The 19,436-nt window shown below is 40.7% G+C and overlaps 1 protein-coding gene across 15 annotated transcripts in view; it reads left to right on the top strand.

Annotated features, from left to right (window-relative positions):
- Window positions 1–19,436, top strand: part of MYCBP2 (MYC binding protein 2) — a 291,950-nt gene that overhangs the window by 196,977 nt on the left and 75,537 nt on the right. For 10 of the 15 annotated variants that reach the window (XM_075852355.1, XM_075852366.1, XM_075852354.1 and 7 more), the window contains 3 exons: window positions 4,795–4,911; window positions 5,440–5,580; window positions 12,355–12,429. The exons of 1 other annotated variant lie outside the window; for it this stretch is intronic. In XM_075852355.1, coding sequence (XP_075708470.1) covers window positions 4,795–4,911; window positions 5,440–5,580; window positions 12,355–12,429 — 333 coding nt within the window. The remainder of the gene's footprint in view (window positions 1–4,794; window positions 4,912–5,439; window positions 5,581–12,354; window positions 12,430–19,436) is intronic. 4 more of the 15 variants (XM_075852367.1, XM_075852364.1, XM_075852363.1 and 1 more) reach the window with 1 other exon arrangement.

The raw sequence follows: 19,436 nt of genomic DNA, 5'->3' as shown, positions 1-19,436 counted from the left end.
GACCCTTTTGTTCCAGTGAAGAGAAATGTTAATTCTTCAGTATACCAAGACATTTTGGACAATTGTATGCTGTCGTCTTTGTTGGAACAGTTTGGGGAAGGCCCCTTTCTGTTAGATCATGACTGTACTCCAGTGCACAAAGCAAGATACATAAAGACATGGTTGGGTGAGTTTGGTGTGGAAGTACTTGACTGGCCCACATGGAGTCCTGACCTCAACCCCATGGAACACCATTGGGAGGAACTAGAACGGAGATTGCGAGCCAGGCCCTCTCATTCAACATCAGTATCTGACTTCACAAATGCTCTTCTGGATTATGGGCAAATATTCACACCGGAAAACTCCAAAATCTTGTAGAAAGCCTTCCCAGAAGAGTGTAAGCTTTTTTTTAGCAGCAAAGGGAAGACCACCCAGAGTCCCGATTGCAATCCAATTGAATTTATTTGGAAACATCTGGAGAGGTGTGTTCTGAGATGTGAAACTTACCAGCCAAAATAACCTTTGGGAGTTGCTACAAAAGAAGTGGGCTGCAATCAGAGCTGACGCTTTAGACAAGTTGACCGACAATTTCCCGCTGCTAATGGTGGATACTTTGAGACAAAATTTAAGGAAATCAAGGCTCAATTAATTTGGTAGCAATGTTCCGGAGAATAAAATCTAATATCTTTTAATTGCTCGAGTAGTACGTTTGGAATACATACATTCAAAGTTTTTTCCAAATGGTGCAGTGTCAAATATTTTTTGGAACTTTGGAATATGTAGTATGCCAAAGTATTATTGCCTCTGGCATGACCAAATAGGCCCCCCGGCTGCCAAGGGCTTACAGATGAAGCCCCCTCCCTCTATTAATTTAGATATGCGGCTGCTATTGACTGCGGCATCGAAGTGGGTTAAACTGCATGGATTTGAGTCCTCTCCGATCCCAGCAGTTGCATCACGAACAGTGGCAGTACCCACAGATCATTATGATGTATATATCTGTCACAGAGAGGTAACCAGCACCTGCTCATATGTCATGTAGCGTTAAGGGGTTAAATCTGTGATAAAATGAATTTTTAGAAATTCTGGATAAACTTGATAGCTATTTCTGAAAATGCTGCATTTTTGTGAAAAATTTGACATTACAGGTTTCCTTTGCTTTCATTTAACCCTTTTAAGGACTGTAAATTTTGACCTTGACAGAACAATGTTTTTAATTGTTTTTCCTCTGGATTCCGGTGCTAATAACTTTTATTATTTGACGTAGCTGTATGAGATCTTGTTTTTTGCAGGACAAGTTGTACTTTATATGTAGGTGCCGTTTTTCGGTACATTTACATTATCATTTTAATTTTATATCAATACTTATTTTGTCAAAAATGCAGAAAAAAAACTGCAGTTTTCAGGACTCTACACCGAACACCATAAATGACACTACAAATTGTTCTGGTTATTACAGTTGTGACGATACCAAATATGTGCATATTATTTTCTTTTTGGACTTTTATATAATAAAGTTTATTGTAAATGTGCATTTGTGTATTTTATTTACTGATTCTTTTATTTAACATTACTAATTTATTTTCCCTCTTATTTTTTTTTTTCTTTTTTTTTTTCATATTAACTTTAATGTACTGGCATTTATATGCCAGTACATTAGCCTGTCTACTGATGGTACATAGCCAGTTGGTAAGGCATACTTATGTGTTTCCCTAACAGGAAATATGGTCAGACAGCTGTGGGGTCCTTCAATGGACCCTCGGCTGTCAGGCCATACAGGGTATGTCTCTCAATCGTGTCACAGGGTTCCCCGTGACCCCTTCTCATTTTTCATTTAAATGCCGCGATCTGCTTTGATCTCCGCCATTAGAGCGGGGCTGCGGCTGTGTATTACAGCTGTTGCCCGTCTCGTGATCGTGTGGATACACTTGTGCCCGCGCGATCAGCATGACCTCTACGCTCGACATGATGCGGCAATGTTCAACCGCTCATGAGTAGCTTAGACATCCAGTGTTGTCATCTGGTTAAGTATTACCATGGACTATAGTAAGAAAAGGATGTGGTTGTTGAATCAAAAGTTCAGATCAAGTTGCATAGGTGATTGCTTAAAATTCATATTTCTTGTAGTTAAATTACATTATGAAAGTATAGAAAGTGTACCTTCTATTTATCATTTACTTTAAAAATAGACAGGCTAAACATGCCATATACTTCATCACCAGTTTGTGGCCTGTTACACAGATGCAGGCAGTCTGCCTTGCTGCATACTGATGCACATTTCTTCTTAACCCCTTCTCTCCGCAGCAATTTTTCGGATTTTCACTTTTGTTTTTTCCTCCCCACATTCCAAAAGCCATAACTTTTTTATTTTTCCATCAATATTGGCGTATGGGGCTTGTTTTTTGCGGGACGTGTTGTAGATTTTCACAGCACCATTTTTTGTACCATATAATGTAGTGAGAAACGAGAAAAAAAATGTGGGATGGAATAGGAAAAAAAGATTCCTCAACATTTTGGGTGGTTTTGTTTTTACGGCGTTCACCGTACGGTAAACACAGCATGTTAACTTTATTTTGCGGGTCAATACGATTACAGCGATACCAAATTTATATAGTTTTCTTTACTTTCTACTTTTACAAGGAAAAAACTGTTAAAAATTGAGTTTTGTCGCCATATTCTGAGAGCCATAACGTTTTTATTTTTTTGTTGATTTAGCGGTGTGGGGGCTTATCTTTTGCGGGGCGAACTGTAGTTTATATTTGTACTGTTTTGGGGTACGTGAGACTTTTTGATCACTTTTTATTTCATTTTTTGTGGGAGATGAAGGGACCAAAAAACAGCAATTCTGATTTTTATTTTTAATGATATATTGTAATAGTACAGACTTTTACGGATGCGTCGATACCAGTTACGTTGGCTTTTTCTTTTTTTACATTGTGCTTGAGGGAAAAGGGGGGGTTTTTGAGCTTTTAATTTTTTTAAAAGTTTTTATTTGTTAAAACCTTTACTTTACTGTGTTCTACTTTTTTTTTTACTTGTCCCCCTAGGGGACTTTAACCAGCGATCGTTAGAATGTATTGCAGTATATCGTGATTCTGACAGTCTCCTATAAAGGCAGGGCTTCATAGGAGTAAAAAATGGCGGACCTGGGGGACTTCGTCAGGCCCCCAGGCTGTCATGCCAACCAACGGCACCCCCCGATCTCGTCGCGGGTGGCTGTTGGGACGTTCTAGGCAGTCGCCCCCCTGTTTTTAGTCATTTAAGTGCCGCGATCGCTATTGAACGCAGCATTTAACGGGTTAAACAAGCGGGATCCCGCTCGTTACCCGGAAGTGTCGGCTGTAACACACAGCCGACACACTCGCTCTATGGAGCGGGCTCAGCCCGTGAGCCCGCTCCATATTCCTGCACCCAGTGTGCACCGTATATATACGATGGATGTCTGGAAGGGGTTAATATCTGTCCCTATTGCTCTTGGAATCACATTAAGGCCTGATTCACACGAACGCTGCGCATCTTGGACGTGAAAAACTGCAGTTTTTCACGTCCGAGGTGCATCCGTGCTCAGCGCTGCGGGACACGATGTCACGCGTCCCCCATAGTTGAGTCTATGGAGGGATGCGTGAAAAGATAGGACATGTCCTATTTTCCAACGAACCCTTCACGCGGTCCGTTGAAACAACGGCTGTGTGAACGGACAAATTGAATAACATAGAGCCGTGGGACGGCCGCTGTTTCAACGGCCGTCCCCCGGACGTTTAACACGTTCGCGTGAATCAGGCCTAAGTGTAGGAATCCTTGCTCCACAGCACCTACTGCAGTCAGGGTCTGGATAGGTGATACATATTGATTATGGAAAAATCCCTTTAATAGAGGTCTCATGCAAGATGGAATAAAAAAAAATTATCCTAAAAAAGGACAAAGTGTAACACATTCACAGTTTACAAACAAAATTATGATGTTTAAATTTGAAGAGTTTTAACTCGATAATCTTTTGAAAGCTCGCAGAGCTGTCTGACCATATTTCCGGTTAGGGCATACTTAGGTTTGCCCTAACAACTGTCTGTGTATATCACTACGCAGGCTAATGTACTGGCATATAGATTTAGTTACTAAATAAAAATAAAGTAAAATTAATTTAAAATCTGTAAAAAGAAAAAAAAAATACACACATGCACATTTTTTTTATTTTTTTTATTTTTTACAATAAATATTAAAATATTAGTCCCAATACATAAAATTAATCTAGACATGTAAGGTATCGTCGCAACCGTAATAACCTGCGCAACAAGTTTATTTAGTCATTTAGGATCAGTGTATGCTGCTTATTTTCTGCACTCTTGCCACAATAAGAATTCATATAATTTGAAATGATAATGTTTATGTACCAAAAAACGGCACCTTCATAAAGTACACGTCGTTACGCAAAAAAAAAAGTGTCATGCAGCTACGTCGAGCAAAAAAAAAGTTATCAGAGACGGGATGCAAAGAGGGAGTGGAAAAAATATTCTGTCAAGTATAGTTTTGGTATGAAGAATCACAATGCTTCACAAAGTATCGGTATCGAAGTCCAAATTCTGGTATCGTGACAACCCTACTCAGTTGTGTTATATTTTTCCAGAAATGCATTCATGTTAATGATTATCAATTCTTTTTATTCAATTATTGTATTCTGGGAAACTGGCAACAACCTGTAACTTTATTTTTGCCTGGATGTCACCTTATTTTTGATGAGTTGTGACAATTTCAGGCTTTGTTTTTGTTGTGCTTTTGCGCTTAGGTTTTCTCTTCTTTCTGTCTACCTCTGCTTTATAGGTTCGCAAATTTGTCGCCAAGGACAGTGCAGGGCTCCGTATTCGTAGCCACCCTTCCCTTCAGAGTGAGCAGATAGGCATAGTGAAAGTCAATGGAACCATCGCTTTTGTTGATGAGGTAATTCCTTAGACATTTTTGTTAAGGATATTTCATTTGTCATTGCCGACTATAATATTTTATTTGCCACTTAAGATACATAGCTCTTTAAGGCTAATTTCTTGGTAATATTTTTTTTTACTTTTTACTAGTGGCTTCAATAATTTACAGTAACACTGCAGTAGCCAGTTGTGTTTTCAGATAAAGCATCACATGTACATTATGACTTTTTCTATTCCTGTAAGTTACAATAATTCTATTATGACTTTATGCGTACCTTTTGCTTTGTCCCGTAGTGTTAGACACTGCCAGTCCTGCTCGCTTCTATGCTCTCTTCTTATAATCATTTGAGCATTGTCCCCCCCACTCCTTATCACTAATTCACATCCTTCACTACACTTTTTAATTACTGGTGACGCATGTGGCATAAACCCCACAGTTGTGCTTCACACTTACCACTGGCTTTTAGAATGAGCCGTGTTGGACTTGCTAACCAAAAAGTAGTTACAGGAGAGCATGGCTCGCTATTGTTGCTTGTTTCCCATCTAGATCCACAATGATGATGGTGTGTGGCTAAGGCTGAATGATGAGACAATAAAGAAGTATGTTCCTAACATGAATGGTTACAATGAAGCTTGGTGCCTGTCATTTAATCAGCATCTCGGCAAGAGTCTCCTGGCTCCTGTTGATGTAAGTAAAAGGCACCCCTTTCAAAATGCCTTAGAGGCTCCACTGTAATACTGAACTATCATTTCAAGTTATTTCATTCATTGTCATTTGTTGGTATCTAAAATATGGATCATCGTTTTTATTTTTAACATTGCACAGATATGCATTTGATTTCAATCTCTCAAGAGAACAGGCATTTGTATCGACCTGTTCTGTCTGCTTGAACATCAACAAGGAATGGTCACTTCATCACAATGCTTGTTTTACTTTCTTTGTTGATTACGCCGTATATGTTATTTACTATTGTCCATATTCTGTAATGAACAAAATGCAAGTATATAGAAATTAACTTATGGATATATATTATGTATTAATATGAATAGTCGAAATGTTCAGTGGTGTATTTACGAATAATCCACATAGCTGCAAAATTGCTTCTCAATACCTGCAGAATGTTTCTGTATATCTAAAGACATGTGCACTTCTTACATTATACTACCGCGTTTGCGCTCTACAAGAGTGATTATTTCTTGAGTATTGTAGAAATGCACTGTTCACACGCCCATGAACTTTTTAGTGGCAAGTAATAGACCTGTAGTTTTTGTTTTGACATTTTTAGTTTTCATTTGAAAACAGAAAAAAAAAAGAGGGGGCAGGGGCTTTTTTTCCATTTATCACACTTTAAAGAGGCTCTGTCACCACATTATAAGTACCCTGTCTCCTACATAAGGAGATGGGCGCTGTAATGTAGATGACAGTAATGCTTTTTATTTAAAAAAACAATCTTTTTTCACGTCGTTAGGAGCCATTTTAGTTTATGCTAATGAGTTGCTTAATGCCCAAGTGGGCGTACTTTTACTTTCGACCAAGTGGGCGTTGTACAGAGGAGTGCATGACGCTGACCAATCGGCATCATGCACTCCTCTCCATTAATTTACACTGCACTAGCGATATAGTTATATCTCTATGTGCAGCCTCATACACAAGCCCTAACATTACTACAGTGTCCTGATAATGAATACACATGAAATCAAGCCTGGGCGTCATGTGTACTCAGAATCCTGACACTTCTGAATTTTTTCTGTGAGATTTCCAGCAAAGGAAACGAAATCTCGTTTACCTCCGTAATCTCGCGAGATTTCGTTTCCCTTGCTAGAAATCTCAAAGAAAAAATTCAGAAGTGTCAGGATTCTGAATACACATGACGCCCAGGCTGGATTTCATGTGTATTCATTATCAGGACACTTGATTAACGTTAATCTCTGTGTATGTGGCCGCACATCGCTTCTGTGTAAATGAATGTAGAGGAGTGTATGATGCTGACTGGTCACTGATTGGTCAGCTTCATACAGGTAAACACGCCCAGTTAAAAACACAATACACGCCCAGTTGGACATTACGGAAAAAAAAAACGCCCAGTTGTCCATTTCAAACCTCATTTGCATATATATATATATATATAAAATAGCTCATAACTTGGCCAAAAATGAAAGTTGTTTTTCTTTAAAAAAACACGTTCCTGTTATCTACATTGCAGCGCCGATCCCATGCAATAGGAGATAGGGATTTGAGAATCTGGTGGCAGAGCCTCTTTAACATGAATAACAGCGTTGCAAATTGCAGCATCGTTGTCTGCAGTCTATTTGACTTGTAGGTGTTGAGGAGCCGAGTAAGATGTTTACCTTCTGATCAATTGGCAGAACATTCCTTTGTTCGTACTAATCCGTGTAAACAAATGTGTGTATTTAGGTGCAATCCTTTGTCCGTTAAAGGCTTCGTTCACATCTGCGTCGTGACTCAGTTCGTGGGTCCCATCTGAGCTTTTCGTCAGGGTATCCCATGAACGGAATATGGTTTCAGTTTGCATCACCATTGATTTCAATTGTGACGGATCCGGTGCAAATGGTTTCTATATTAGTCAATGGGGCCGTGCAGACATGGCAGCGTTTTTTGCGCAGTGTTGCTCCGTTGCAAAAAACTCACGACATGTCCGTTGATTCAGCGTTTTCAATGCATCACGCACCCATTGAAGTCAATGGGTGCGTGAAAACAACGCAGGGCACACGCAAGCACTTCCGTGCGAACTGCGTGTTTGCGCAACAGCTGTCAAAAGGATGAATGTAAACAGAAAAGCACCACGTGCTTTTCTGTTTCCGAACATCCAAACGGAGTGTCTTTGCGATTAGCGAAGCCGGACAAGCGAACCGAACTTCACCGGGTTCGGCCGAACTCGATTTGGCCGAACCCGGCAAAAAAATTATTGGTACACGACGTCAGGAGATAGTCACTGTCCATGGTGCAGAAAGAGTTAAACTGTTTCAGCACCAAGGACAGTGACTTCCGATCCCAATAAACATGAACCTGTAAAAAAAAAAACGAAGTTCTGACTACCGATAACTCCCGGCGTCTTCCTCCAGTCTGACCTCCCGGGATGACAATTCAGGCCAAGTGACCGCTCCAGCCAATCACAGGCCAAGCACAGGCTGCAGCGGTCACATGGACTGGCGCGTCATCCAGGGAGGTGGGGCCCGATGTCGAGAGGCGCGTCACCAAGGACGCGTCACCAAGGCAACGGCCGGGAAGTTCTCGGTAAGTACGAACTTTTTCTTTTTTTCAACAGGTTTTTCGATATTGTGTTCGGCATTCACTGTCGAGGGTGCTGAAAGAGTTAGCTCTTTCAGCACCTTGGACAGTGACGGGCGTCGACTAGCCTCATCTCTATGATGGCGGCTGCGCGAAAATCACGCAGCCGCGCATCAGACACGGATGACACACGCAGCTGTCAAATGTTTTTTGCGCGCGCAAAACGCCACGTTGTTTGCGCGCGCAAAAACGCAACGCTCGTGTGAATCCAGCCTAAGGGTTCCGTTTGGACGGAAAGCTCAGATGGAAAACCTAAACGGAGCCCTGACACAGATGTGAACGAAGCCTTATGCAAAAACTGGTTTGTGGCAGGATAGGCACCTTTGCTTGATATTTTTGACTTTAGATCATTAAACATGCATGCTTTATAACCACCTCTCCCCATAATCTTCTTAGAGCATGTTCACATCTGCGTTGGACTTTCGTTTAGCTTTCCGTTCATCTGTTCCGTCAGAGGAACAGACAAACGGAAATTATCGTTTCAGTTTGCATTGATTTCATTGGATTTTTTTTTTCTTCAGTTAGCTTCCGTTCCGTTATGTTTTAGATTTTTTTTTTTTATTTCGAGATTATTTTTTTTTCATTGATTCGAGCCAAATGAGGCGTTATTTTTTTATGGGACAAGTTGTAGATTTTAATAGTACAATACCATACAATCTACTGGAAAAAAATAATAATTGTGAAATGGGTGGACGCACGCAATTCATCCGTTGTTTTTTGCGTTTACGGCATTCACCATGTTGTAAAAATGACATGTTAACTTTATCCTGCGGGTTGTTAAGATTACGACGATACCATATTTATATAGAATGTTTTTTCTCTGTTTTTGCAAAATGAACAGTTTTTTTTAAAGAATGGAAAAAAATTTATCACCATATTCTGAAACCCATAACTTTTTCTATTTTTCCGTCGATGGAGCGGTGTTAGGCTACATACACATTTTGCGTAATTTAATGGTGAATATCTACATCGACACTGGCGGTATTCACCAGTAATTCCGTGGGTAAAACCCACACTTAAAAACGCATAAAAGAATGCTCTCTTAGGGCTTATTCAGATATCCTATATTTGCCCGTTTTTCGCGCATCACGCACCCATTGAAGTCAAAGGGTGCGTGAAAACCGCACACGGACGCACTTCCGTGGGACGTGCGTGATGCGCGCTACAGTAGTCAAAACTATGAATGAAAACAGAAAAGCACCATGTGATTTTTTTTGTTTACAAACATACAGAGTGTCATAATGATGGCGGCTGCGCGAAAATCACGCAGCCACGCATCATATGCTGATGATACATGGAGCTGTTATGGACCTTTTGCGCGCGAAAAACGCACACGCTTGTGTGAATCCGGCCTTAGGTGGGGGTTTCACACTTATATGTGGAAATAGGTGCGGTTTTTATCTTGCAAGTTTTGGTGCATCGTTTGAGACTTTAAAAAAAAAAAAAAAAAAAACACTTCTGGGAAGGAAATACAAGATAAAGTGACAAGCGGCGAATTTTAAAATACGCACCGCAGGTCAATTTTAGTGCAGAAAAACTCAATCTCATTTCATCTGCTGGCACTGTACTGTAATACGCTGTGGATTTGCATCTGGAAAATCTTTGCGGCACATAATACGTAGTGTGCGCATGTAGCCTTAAGGCTTGTTTTTAGTGGGGAGAGCTCCTCTTAATGGTACCATTTTGGGGTGCATACTACTTTTAGATCACCTCCACCAAAAAACATAATAAAAAGTAATCAAAGAACAGCATTTGTCTTTTTTTTTTTTTTTTTTTTTGTGTGTGGGATAAATTTTATATTGTAATAGTTCGGATTTTATGTACACGGCGATACCAATTATGTTTAAAGACTTTAACTTACTTGGAAATATATTTTTTTAGTTGAACACTGGTTAAATCGCTGGTGCAATACACTGAAATACTTATGTATTGGAATATATTGTACTTTTTACTGCTCTCCTATGAAGTTCTCCCTCTGGCAGGGCTTAATAGAGGACCAAGGTGGCAGACCTGGGGCCCTCAATTAGGCCCCCAGGCTGCCATATCAACTATCTGCACCATGCAATCACATTGTATAGGTGGGCTGATGGGATGATAAAGAGGGCTATCCCCTTACTTTTAACGTCTTCGATGCCACAGTTACCATTGACCGCGAGATCAAAGTAGTTAAATGGCCGGGGTCAAAGTAATTTTCGATCCCGGCTGAGGCAGTGAGGTGTCGGCTGTAAGATGAAGCAGTCTCCCGCTGGGTTTGAAGCGTGCTTGGCCGTGATCTCTCACCATACTACCTTTTCCCGGTCATGATTAAATACATAAGTATAAGGCCCCATGCACACGACCGTAAAAAAAACTCCGTAATTGTGGTCTGCAATTACGGACCCGCCCAGTTCTATTGGGCGCGGGCACCTTTCCGTAGCGCTCCGGATAGGTGTCCGTGCCGTAGAACCATGCCGGGAATTATGGAGCATGTCCTACTTTTCTGATTTTACGGGCTGTGCTCCCATACTTTGTGCGCCGTGTGAATGAGGCCTTACATCAAATACGGGAGGGGGTTATTGGAAGTGAACTCCTTTTAGCCAGAGCAGAGAGCTGCTACAAGGAACTCTGTATTGCTTCATTTACCCTGCAGGGAATGATCAGTTGCTAATGTGACAAATTTATCAGTGTGGTTCATGCTGGATGATAAATTTGCGGCATCTTCAGACACGTCTGTCCTCTTTCTTACACCTCTTGGTTGACTTACTTTTAGATCCTAGGTACTTTCCAACATTTTTTTGCACCAAAACGTATGTGCGTTTTAAGAAAGCCCTCTTCCACAAAGCCACGCCCCTTGTCGGATGAGTCACAAAGTGTCTACAGCACTTTATAAATGTGGTGCATTCTTGCTCAATATAATAATTAAATCTTCCCCAATGTTTCATTTTCTCATTCTTTTCAAGAGCTCTTTTTACATGCAGACACTAACTACTCCTCCTCACACAGCTACAGTTTGTTACAATGTAGGTAAGAGTGATTAGGCCCCATGCACACGATCGTGCCCACGATTGCAGGCACGGCCGGCTGCCGATGTCCGCCTGCATGGGAGCACGGCCCGAAAAATGTAAAAGAACGGACTTGTTCCATATTTTTCCGTAAAATCAGAAAAGTAGGACATGCTCCATAATTCCCGGCACGGTTCTACGGCACGGACACCCATCCGTAGAGCTACGGAAAGGTGTCCACGGCCACTAGGACTGAATGGGCCCTTAATTGCGGACTGTATTACGGTCCGCAATTACGAAGAGTTTTTACGGTCGTGCGCATGGGGCCTTAGCATGCCGTCCAGGACAGTAGAAAGATTTGTTTTTCTACTATGCTAGGATTTATCAGTTTAGTCAACAGTCTGTATGCAAACTCATGAGCTGTGTATTCAAGATTCAGGCTCTGTTCACATTGGTGTGCACCCCACACACACCATTCAGAGTAATTCAGTAAACTCACCCATTCTACGCATAACTCCAATTGATACAAGTTAGATAATTATTCGATGAGTGCATGTATATTCTATGTAATCCTTATTAATGTTTATCCAAACAATTTCACCAAATATTTTCTTCCGGTTATATTTTTGCTTACGTGTGGAAAGAAAGGGAACCAAAAATGTTGCCTTGAAAAGGTTGTTTAAATTTTGTGGTGGTTTATCCTTAACTGGCAGTTAAAGGAACACTCCAGGCAAAACTGTTCTATACCCTGTTTTATGCCTAGTGCAAGGCCCGAGAGGTCGGTACATGATTCATGTATTCAAAAAAGAAATCCCTGTCATGCACCACTCCTGCAGGCCCTGTTCTAGGCATGAAACCGTGTATTCATTTTGCCCATAGTATTGCTTTACTCAATTTACCTTCAAACATATGTAGTATTACATTATCAATCTTATGTAAATCTACTATGAGCTCTCTATAAAATGGCATGACACACTACATCGCTTCCGTTTATCTAACCTGTATTGCATTTGATTCCACTCTTTTAGTCTTGACTAAACAAAATTTTATATACTCCAGAATATATTGAGTCTTCTATTCTCTGTTTTTGCATTAATGATGTTTTGTGTACTCTGCTGCTCCTTCCCAATTTTTTCTGTCAATATTTTCTTTCTAAACTTCTGCTACTCAGAATATCTTTTATGCTAGCCAAGACACCAGGGATTTGGACATTTTATCTTGGACTTCTAAAACCTTTTTTCCTCAGGTGAGTTCTGTATTCCTACTGTCATCAGTCTTATATTCTTTCATGCTATGCTTCATCAATATTTGTTTGCTATTACTTCAAATTTTATTCTGCTGTCCTATCCCAGTGTTGTGCATTATAGATAGATTATATATATATATATATATATATATATATAATTTTGTTATTTTTTTTGTGTATGTTGCATAAAAACGTGGTTCATGTAAAAGTATTATGGTTTCAATTCTACTGTATATTTAAGATGTCTGCGCACCAGTGAATGAAAACAGTCTTGTTTACTTTCAGAGGATAAAACCCCATACAGACCTAAGCCCTTATGCACACGACAGGGTCTCCCGGCTGTGTGACGGTCGTTCAAAAAACGTCCGTCACACGGCTGAAGTAGGAACAATAGACCCCTAAATGGGCTATTCACACGACTGATTTTTTTGATGCCCTGGAAACCTGGCCGTCAAAAAATGGGACATGCCCTATTTTCGGCCGTTCTCCCGGCAGCCCGGCTCCCATAGAAGTCTAGGGGCAGGGTAATACACGGCTATCACTTGAATGTGCTCCAAGTGACGGCTGTGTCTTCCGTCTCTCGCGCTCTCTCCTCCCCACAGTGCGAATTGCATGTGAGGAGGAGGCTATTCTTTTTTCCTCCCTGTAGGAGCGGAATCCCCGGCCAAAGCTTCGGCAACGCTGTGGCCGGGGATTGGGGATTTCCGCTTTAGCAGAAGTCCCTGACTTCACGGTGTCCATACAGTGAAGGAAATAAGTATTTGATCCCTTGCTGATTTTGTAAGTTTGCCCACTGTCAAAGACATGAACAGTCTAGAATTTTTAGGCTAGGATAATTTTACCAGTGAGAGATAGATTATATTTTAAAAAAAAAACAGAAAATCACAGTCAAAATTATATATATTTATTTGCATTGTGCACAGAGAAATAAGTATTTGATCCCTTTGGCAAACAAGACCTAATACTTGGTGGCAAAACCCTTGTTGGCAAGCACAGCAGTTAGACGTTTTTTATAGTTGATGATGAGGTTTGCACACATGTTAGATGGAATTTTGGCCCACTCTTTGCAGATCATCTGTAAATCATTAAGATTTCGAGGCTGTCGCTTGGCAACTCGGATCTTCAGCTCCCTCCATAAGTTTTCGATGGGATTAAGGTCTGGAGACTGGCTAGGCCACTCCATGACCTTAATGTCCTTCTTTTTGAGCCACTCCTTTGTTGCCTTGGCTGTATGTTTCGGGTCATTGTCATGCTGGAAGACCCAGCCATGAGCCATTTTTAATGTCCTGGTGGAGGGAAGGAGGTTGTCACTCAGGATTTGACGGTACATGGCTCCATCCATTCTCCCATTGATGCGGTGAAGTAGTCCTGTGCCCTTAGCAGAGAAACACCCCCAAAACATAATGTTTCCACCTCCATGCTTGACAGTGGGGATGGTGTTCTTTGGGTCATAGGCAGCATTTCTCTTCCTCCAAAAACGGCGAGTTGAGTTAATGCCAAAGAGCTAAATTTTAGTCTCATCTGACCACAGCACCTTGTCCCAATCACTCTCAGAATCATCCAGATGTTCATTTGCAAACTTCAGATGGGCCTGTACATGTGCCTTCTTGAGCAGGGGGACCTTGCGGGCACTGCAGTATTTTAATCCATTATGGCGTAATGTGTTACCAATGGTTTTCTTGGTGACTGTGGTCCCAGCTGCCTTGAGATCATTTACAAGTTCCCCCCGTGTAGTTTTCGGCTGAGCTCTCACCTTCCTCAGGATCAAGGATACCCCACGAGGTGAGATTTTGCATGGAGCCCCAGATCGATGTCGATTGACAGCCATTTTGTATGTCTTCCATTTTCTTACTATTGCACCAACAGTTGTCTCCTTCTCACCCAGCGTCTTACTTATGGTTTTGTAGCCCATTCCAGCCTTGTGCAGGTCTATGATCTTGTCCCTGACATCCTTAGAAAGCTCTTTGGTCTTGCCCATGTTGTAGAGGTTAGAGTCAGACTGATTAATTGAGTATGTGGACAGGAGTCTTTTATACAGGTGACCATTTAAGACAGCTGTCTTTAATGCAGGCACCAAGTTGATTTGTAGCGTGTAACTGGTCTGGAGGAGGCTGAACTCTTAATGGTTGGTAGGGGATCTAATACTTATTTCTCTCTGCACAATGCAAATAAATATATATAATTTTGACTATGTGATTTTCTGCTTTTTTTTAAATATAATCTATCTCTCACTGGTAAAATTAACCTAGCCTAAAAATTCTAGACTGTTCATGACTTTGACAGTGGGCAAACTTACAAAATCAGCAAGGGATCAAATACTTATTTCCTTCACTGTATATGGACACCGTGTAGTCAGGGACTTCTGAAGTGTAATCCCCGGCGATGTGGCCGTGGATTCCGCTCCAGGAGAAGTCCCTGGCTTCACTGTCCATATATGGACACAGTGACGTCAGGCACTTCTGAAGGAAATTTAAGTCAGGGACTTCTCCTGGAACGGTGGCACTATCTACAGACAGGTAGGGGGGGGGGTGCCACCTATGGGGGGGTGCTGTGTGGCACTACCTGCAGGGGGCCTGTGTGGCACTACCTGCAGGGGGCCTGTGTGGCACTATCTACAGAGGGAAGTGTGTGGCAAAAATTTACAAATTAAAATTCATCCGATTTTTAAAACGGACAGGGAAAAAAACTGATGCAAAATTGGCCGTTAAAAACGGCAACACGGAACGGAATCGGAATCGAAGCCTCTTTAAGTAACCATGCAACCAATGGGACACTTTGCCATGTGCTGGCACACCTGAATTCTATGGAAAAGTAGGATTTAGATAGGAGACGTCTACCAGACATTGATGGCATACGCTATCGATATGCCATCAATGTCCACTGCTGGATGGCACCTTTAATTTTTGTATTAATTTATGAATAAATACTTAATGATTGAGCAAGTTATAAACAATTTTAGATTTATGCTAATTAGTTTCCTAATAGACAACTGGGCGTGTTTTTACTTTTTACCAACTGGGCGTTGTACAGAGAAGTGTATGACGCTGACCAATCAGCGACCAATCGGCGTCATACACTTCTCATTGTTCCAGCCCGGCTTTTTTCACTGCACAATCACGCTGGAACAATGAGGAGTGTAAAACGCTGATTGGTCAGCGTCATACACTGATATATGATTTGTGATATACGGACCGTATTTGGCCACATTTCCCAGACCGAACACTGTTCAGGGAGCCGGAGTTCCTAGCATCATAGTTAAGTATGATGCCAGGAGTCCCTGCCTCTCCGTGGAAATACTGTCCCGTACTGAAAACATGATTACAACATGTTTATATCACGGACCTAATACGGCCATGTGCATGAGGCCTAAGGCATTAATAAAAAAAATTATAAAATAAAGTTTATTAAAAAAAAAATATAGATATATTTTTCGATAAGTGATTTTATTTTGCAATAGTGTTTAAAAATATTTAAAAAAATTACACATGGTATTGCCACAATCATAACGACCTGTATACAAAAAATCAACTAAACATGTTATTTAAATAGTGTGATGAAAGATGTACAAAAGACAATAGCGGATTTATTATTTTTTTTCAATGCATACGCCCAACTCCTTTCTTCCATCGCTGCAATGTTTTAAATACAATCTGAAAAAGATAAAAGCGGTCAAAAATCTAGCCAACTTTTAACATGAGGAGATGGACGCATACATGCAGCAACTGATGTTATTTCAGTACAAATACTAAGCGTTTTATTGACCTTTCAGTTATGCTCTATATACATGCATTGAGCTGCCATCCCTGTGCATTCAATACACTTTACTTTTGTATGGGTAGCTCCAAATGATGTAGATAAAAGCTATACGCATTTCTTAGGTTAAGAACGGTTGTATTTACTATATTCAAGGACTGAAATCGCCCACGAAGGCGCGATTTTTATTTTGTTTTTTTATTCCATTTAATACAAATTATATTACAAGAATAAAATTCTTACTAATAAGTGAAAGGAAGAATACAGAAAAAGTGAAAAAAATTGCATTGGGAATCAACATGGAAAATAGGTAACAAAATATAATTAAGGGCAGATATGTTTGTTGCATATTGGTTAGCAAACTTTTACAAATATATACAATCTAAAAAGAAAAACAAAACCTATGCAATGAGGTCCGATATACAGATAAATAAATGAATACCAATGACACTTCATTTGCAGACTACCACCCTTAGCCATACAAAAAAAGAAATTAAATATCAACCTGACTTGATCTACAATGTCTGTAACATAATGTATCCACATCTCACCTGTCCCCTCCGATTTAAACCGACTGTTTGGAAAATTATGGCTAAGCAGACTGTGAACATAAAGTAGTGTGACGAAGAATGTTTAGTATAAACCTGCTATTTTATGCATTTGTTCCCTAATTCAGTGCTTCAACAACTTTCTGCCAGTATAATTCTTCTACATGCATGGGTATTGGGCAAAGTAAATCACGCCAGTTGTTGTATACATAATTACCATATTTTTCGGACTAGAAGACGCAACTGACTAGAATGTACTAAAGTAAGAAAAAAGTCATACTAACTAAAACTTCTTTTGTCTAAGAAAGTAGAGGATTTAGTGTCACTAACTTGGGTGCTCTAGGATAGCACCGAATTTCTTTGTGGTCAATTGTAGAAGAGCGGATTCATGTTTTATTCCCTGGTGGTCGAAGGTAGAAGACACGGTAGTTCTAGAGAGGTAGACGAGAGGTTGAAGGGTAACTAAACTTTTTTTTTTTTAAAACTTCTGACGTGTCATAGAGACATGTCTGATATTTTGATTGGTGGGTGTCTGAGCAGTGAGACCCCCATGGATCGCTAAAACAGAGCGCTGATCCGCTTAGTTTCTGATCAGCTTTTCTCAAAGCTGAGCAATTGGTGTACGGCTAAGGGTATGTTTACACGCACTGTTTTCAGACTTAATTCGGGCGTTTTACGCCTCGAATTACGCCTGAAAAAATGCCCCTAATACGCCTACAAACATCTGCCCATTGCTTGCAATGGGTTTTACGGTGTTCTGTTCCCACGAGGTGTAACGTAAAAAGACGTCCGCGAAAAAAGTGCATGTCACTTCTTGGGATGTTTTTGGAGCCGTTTTTCATTGACTCCATTGAAAAACAGCTCCAATAACGGCCGTAAAATACGTAGCAAAAAACGTCAGAAAATCAGGAGCTGTTTTCGCCTGAAAACAGCTCTGTATTTTCAGACGTGTTTTGCTAAGCCGTGTGAACATACCCTTATAGTGTTCGGACCCTCACCATAGGCTCTCAGTGCTTGGACCCACACCGATCAAAACTTCTGACATGTCTGAAGGTTTTTGAAAGTTTAGTTACACTTTAACTTCCTAATGGTCTAAGGGTAAAAGTAGGGGTCCTACCTGGTGGGAAATACAGTAAATGATGAAGCTGAAGCCCGTTACAAGAGATATATTTTGAAGATTCTAGCAGTTTTAATTTTATCTGCATGCAATAAGCATTCACGTATGTCTGGCAGCATTTCTGCAGACCTGTATTGTCTAAACCAATCCTATAGTAGGGGATTTTTTTTCACATCTGGGTCGTGCAGGTTTTACCTACTGTACAGTCACCAGATTTCTGAAAGCCTTACAAATAGAACCTTGTGTCCTTTCTTTGTAGGAGTTTCTGGTTAGGCAGCAAGAACATCATGCACTCAGTTAACACCTGGGAAGTCGGAATATGCCATATATATCCGTGCCAACTTGATATCTGTATACTATTACTTTGATTAACCCCCTCCCACCCGTCCCATGTAAATTAATGTTCTGGATCGGACTATAACGCTGGCAACCACAATCCAGTACTGTGACAGGGTACAAATGTTTATAGTTTTTTTTTTTATTTAATACATACTATACTAGTCCTTCTCAATGAATTAGAATATCGTCAAAAAGTTAATTTATTTCAGTAATTAAATTCAAAAAGTGAATCTCATATATTATATAGGTTCATTACACACCGTGATCTATTTCCAGCATTTTTTTCTTTTAATGTTGATGATTATGGTTAACCGTTAATGAAAACCCAAAATTTAGTGTCTCAGAAAATTAGAATATTATATAAGCCCAATTTCAAAAATTATTTTGAAAACTTTCGGCTACTGAATAGTACGTACAGTATATGCACTCAATACTTGGTCGGGGCTCCTTTTGCATGAATTACTGCATCAATGCGGCGTGGCATGGAGGCGATCAGCCTGTGGCACTGCTGAGGTGTTATGGAAGCCCAGGTTGCATTGATAGCGGCCTTCAGCTCGTCTGTATTGTTGGGTCTGGTGTGTCTCGTCTTTCTCTTGACAATACCCCATAGATTCTCTATGGGGTTTAGGTCAGGCGAGTTTGCTGCCCAATCAAGCACAGTGATACTGTGGTTATTAAACCAGGTATTGGTACTTGTGGCAGTGTGGGCAGGTGCCAAGTCCTGCTGGAAAATGAAATCAGCATCTGCATAAAGTTTGTCAGCAGAGGGAAGTATGAAGAGCTTTAAAATTTCATGGTAGACGGCTGTGTTGACTCTGGACTTGATATAACACAGTGGACCAACACGGCCCAAAGTCCTGTAAATTTTGCATTTAATTTGGAAATCAAGGTCCCAGAGACTGGAGGAAGAGTGGAGAGGTATCAATCCAAGTTGCTTGCTCTCCAGTGTGAAGTTTCCAGTTAGTGATGGTTTGGGGAGCCATGTCATCTGCTGGTGTTGGTCCACTGTGTTATATCAAGTCCAGAGTCAACGCAGCCGTCTACCATGAAATTTTAAAGCTCTTCATGCTTCCCTCTGCTGACAAACTTTATGGAGATGCCGATTTCATTTTCCAGCAGGACTTGGCACCTGCCCACTGTGCTAAAACTACCAATACCTGGTGGATATCACACCAGCAGATGACACAGCTCCCCAAACCATCACTAACTGGAAACTTCACACTGGACGGCAAGCAACTTGGATTGATGCC

Source organism: Rhinoderma darwinii, chromosome 2, assembly GCF_050947455.1.
Source record: "Rhinoderma darwinii isolate aRhiDar2 chromosome 2, aRhiDar2.hap1, whole genome shotgun sequence".
Lineage (NCBI taxonomy): Eukaryota > Metazoa > Chordata > Amphibia > Anura > Rhinodermatidae > Rhinoderma > Rhinoderma darwinii.
Note: the sequence above shows the minus strand (reverse complement) of the source record. Positions and strands in the feature narration are given on the sequence as shown.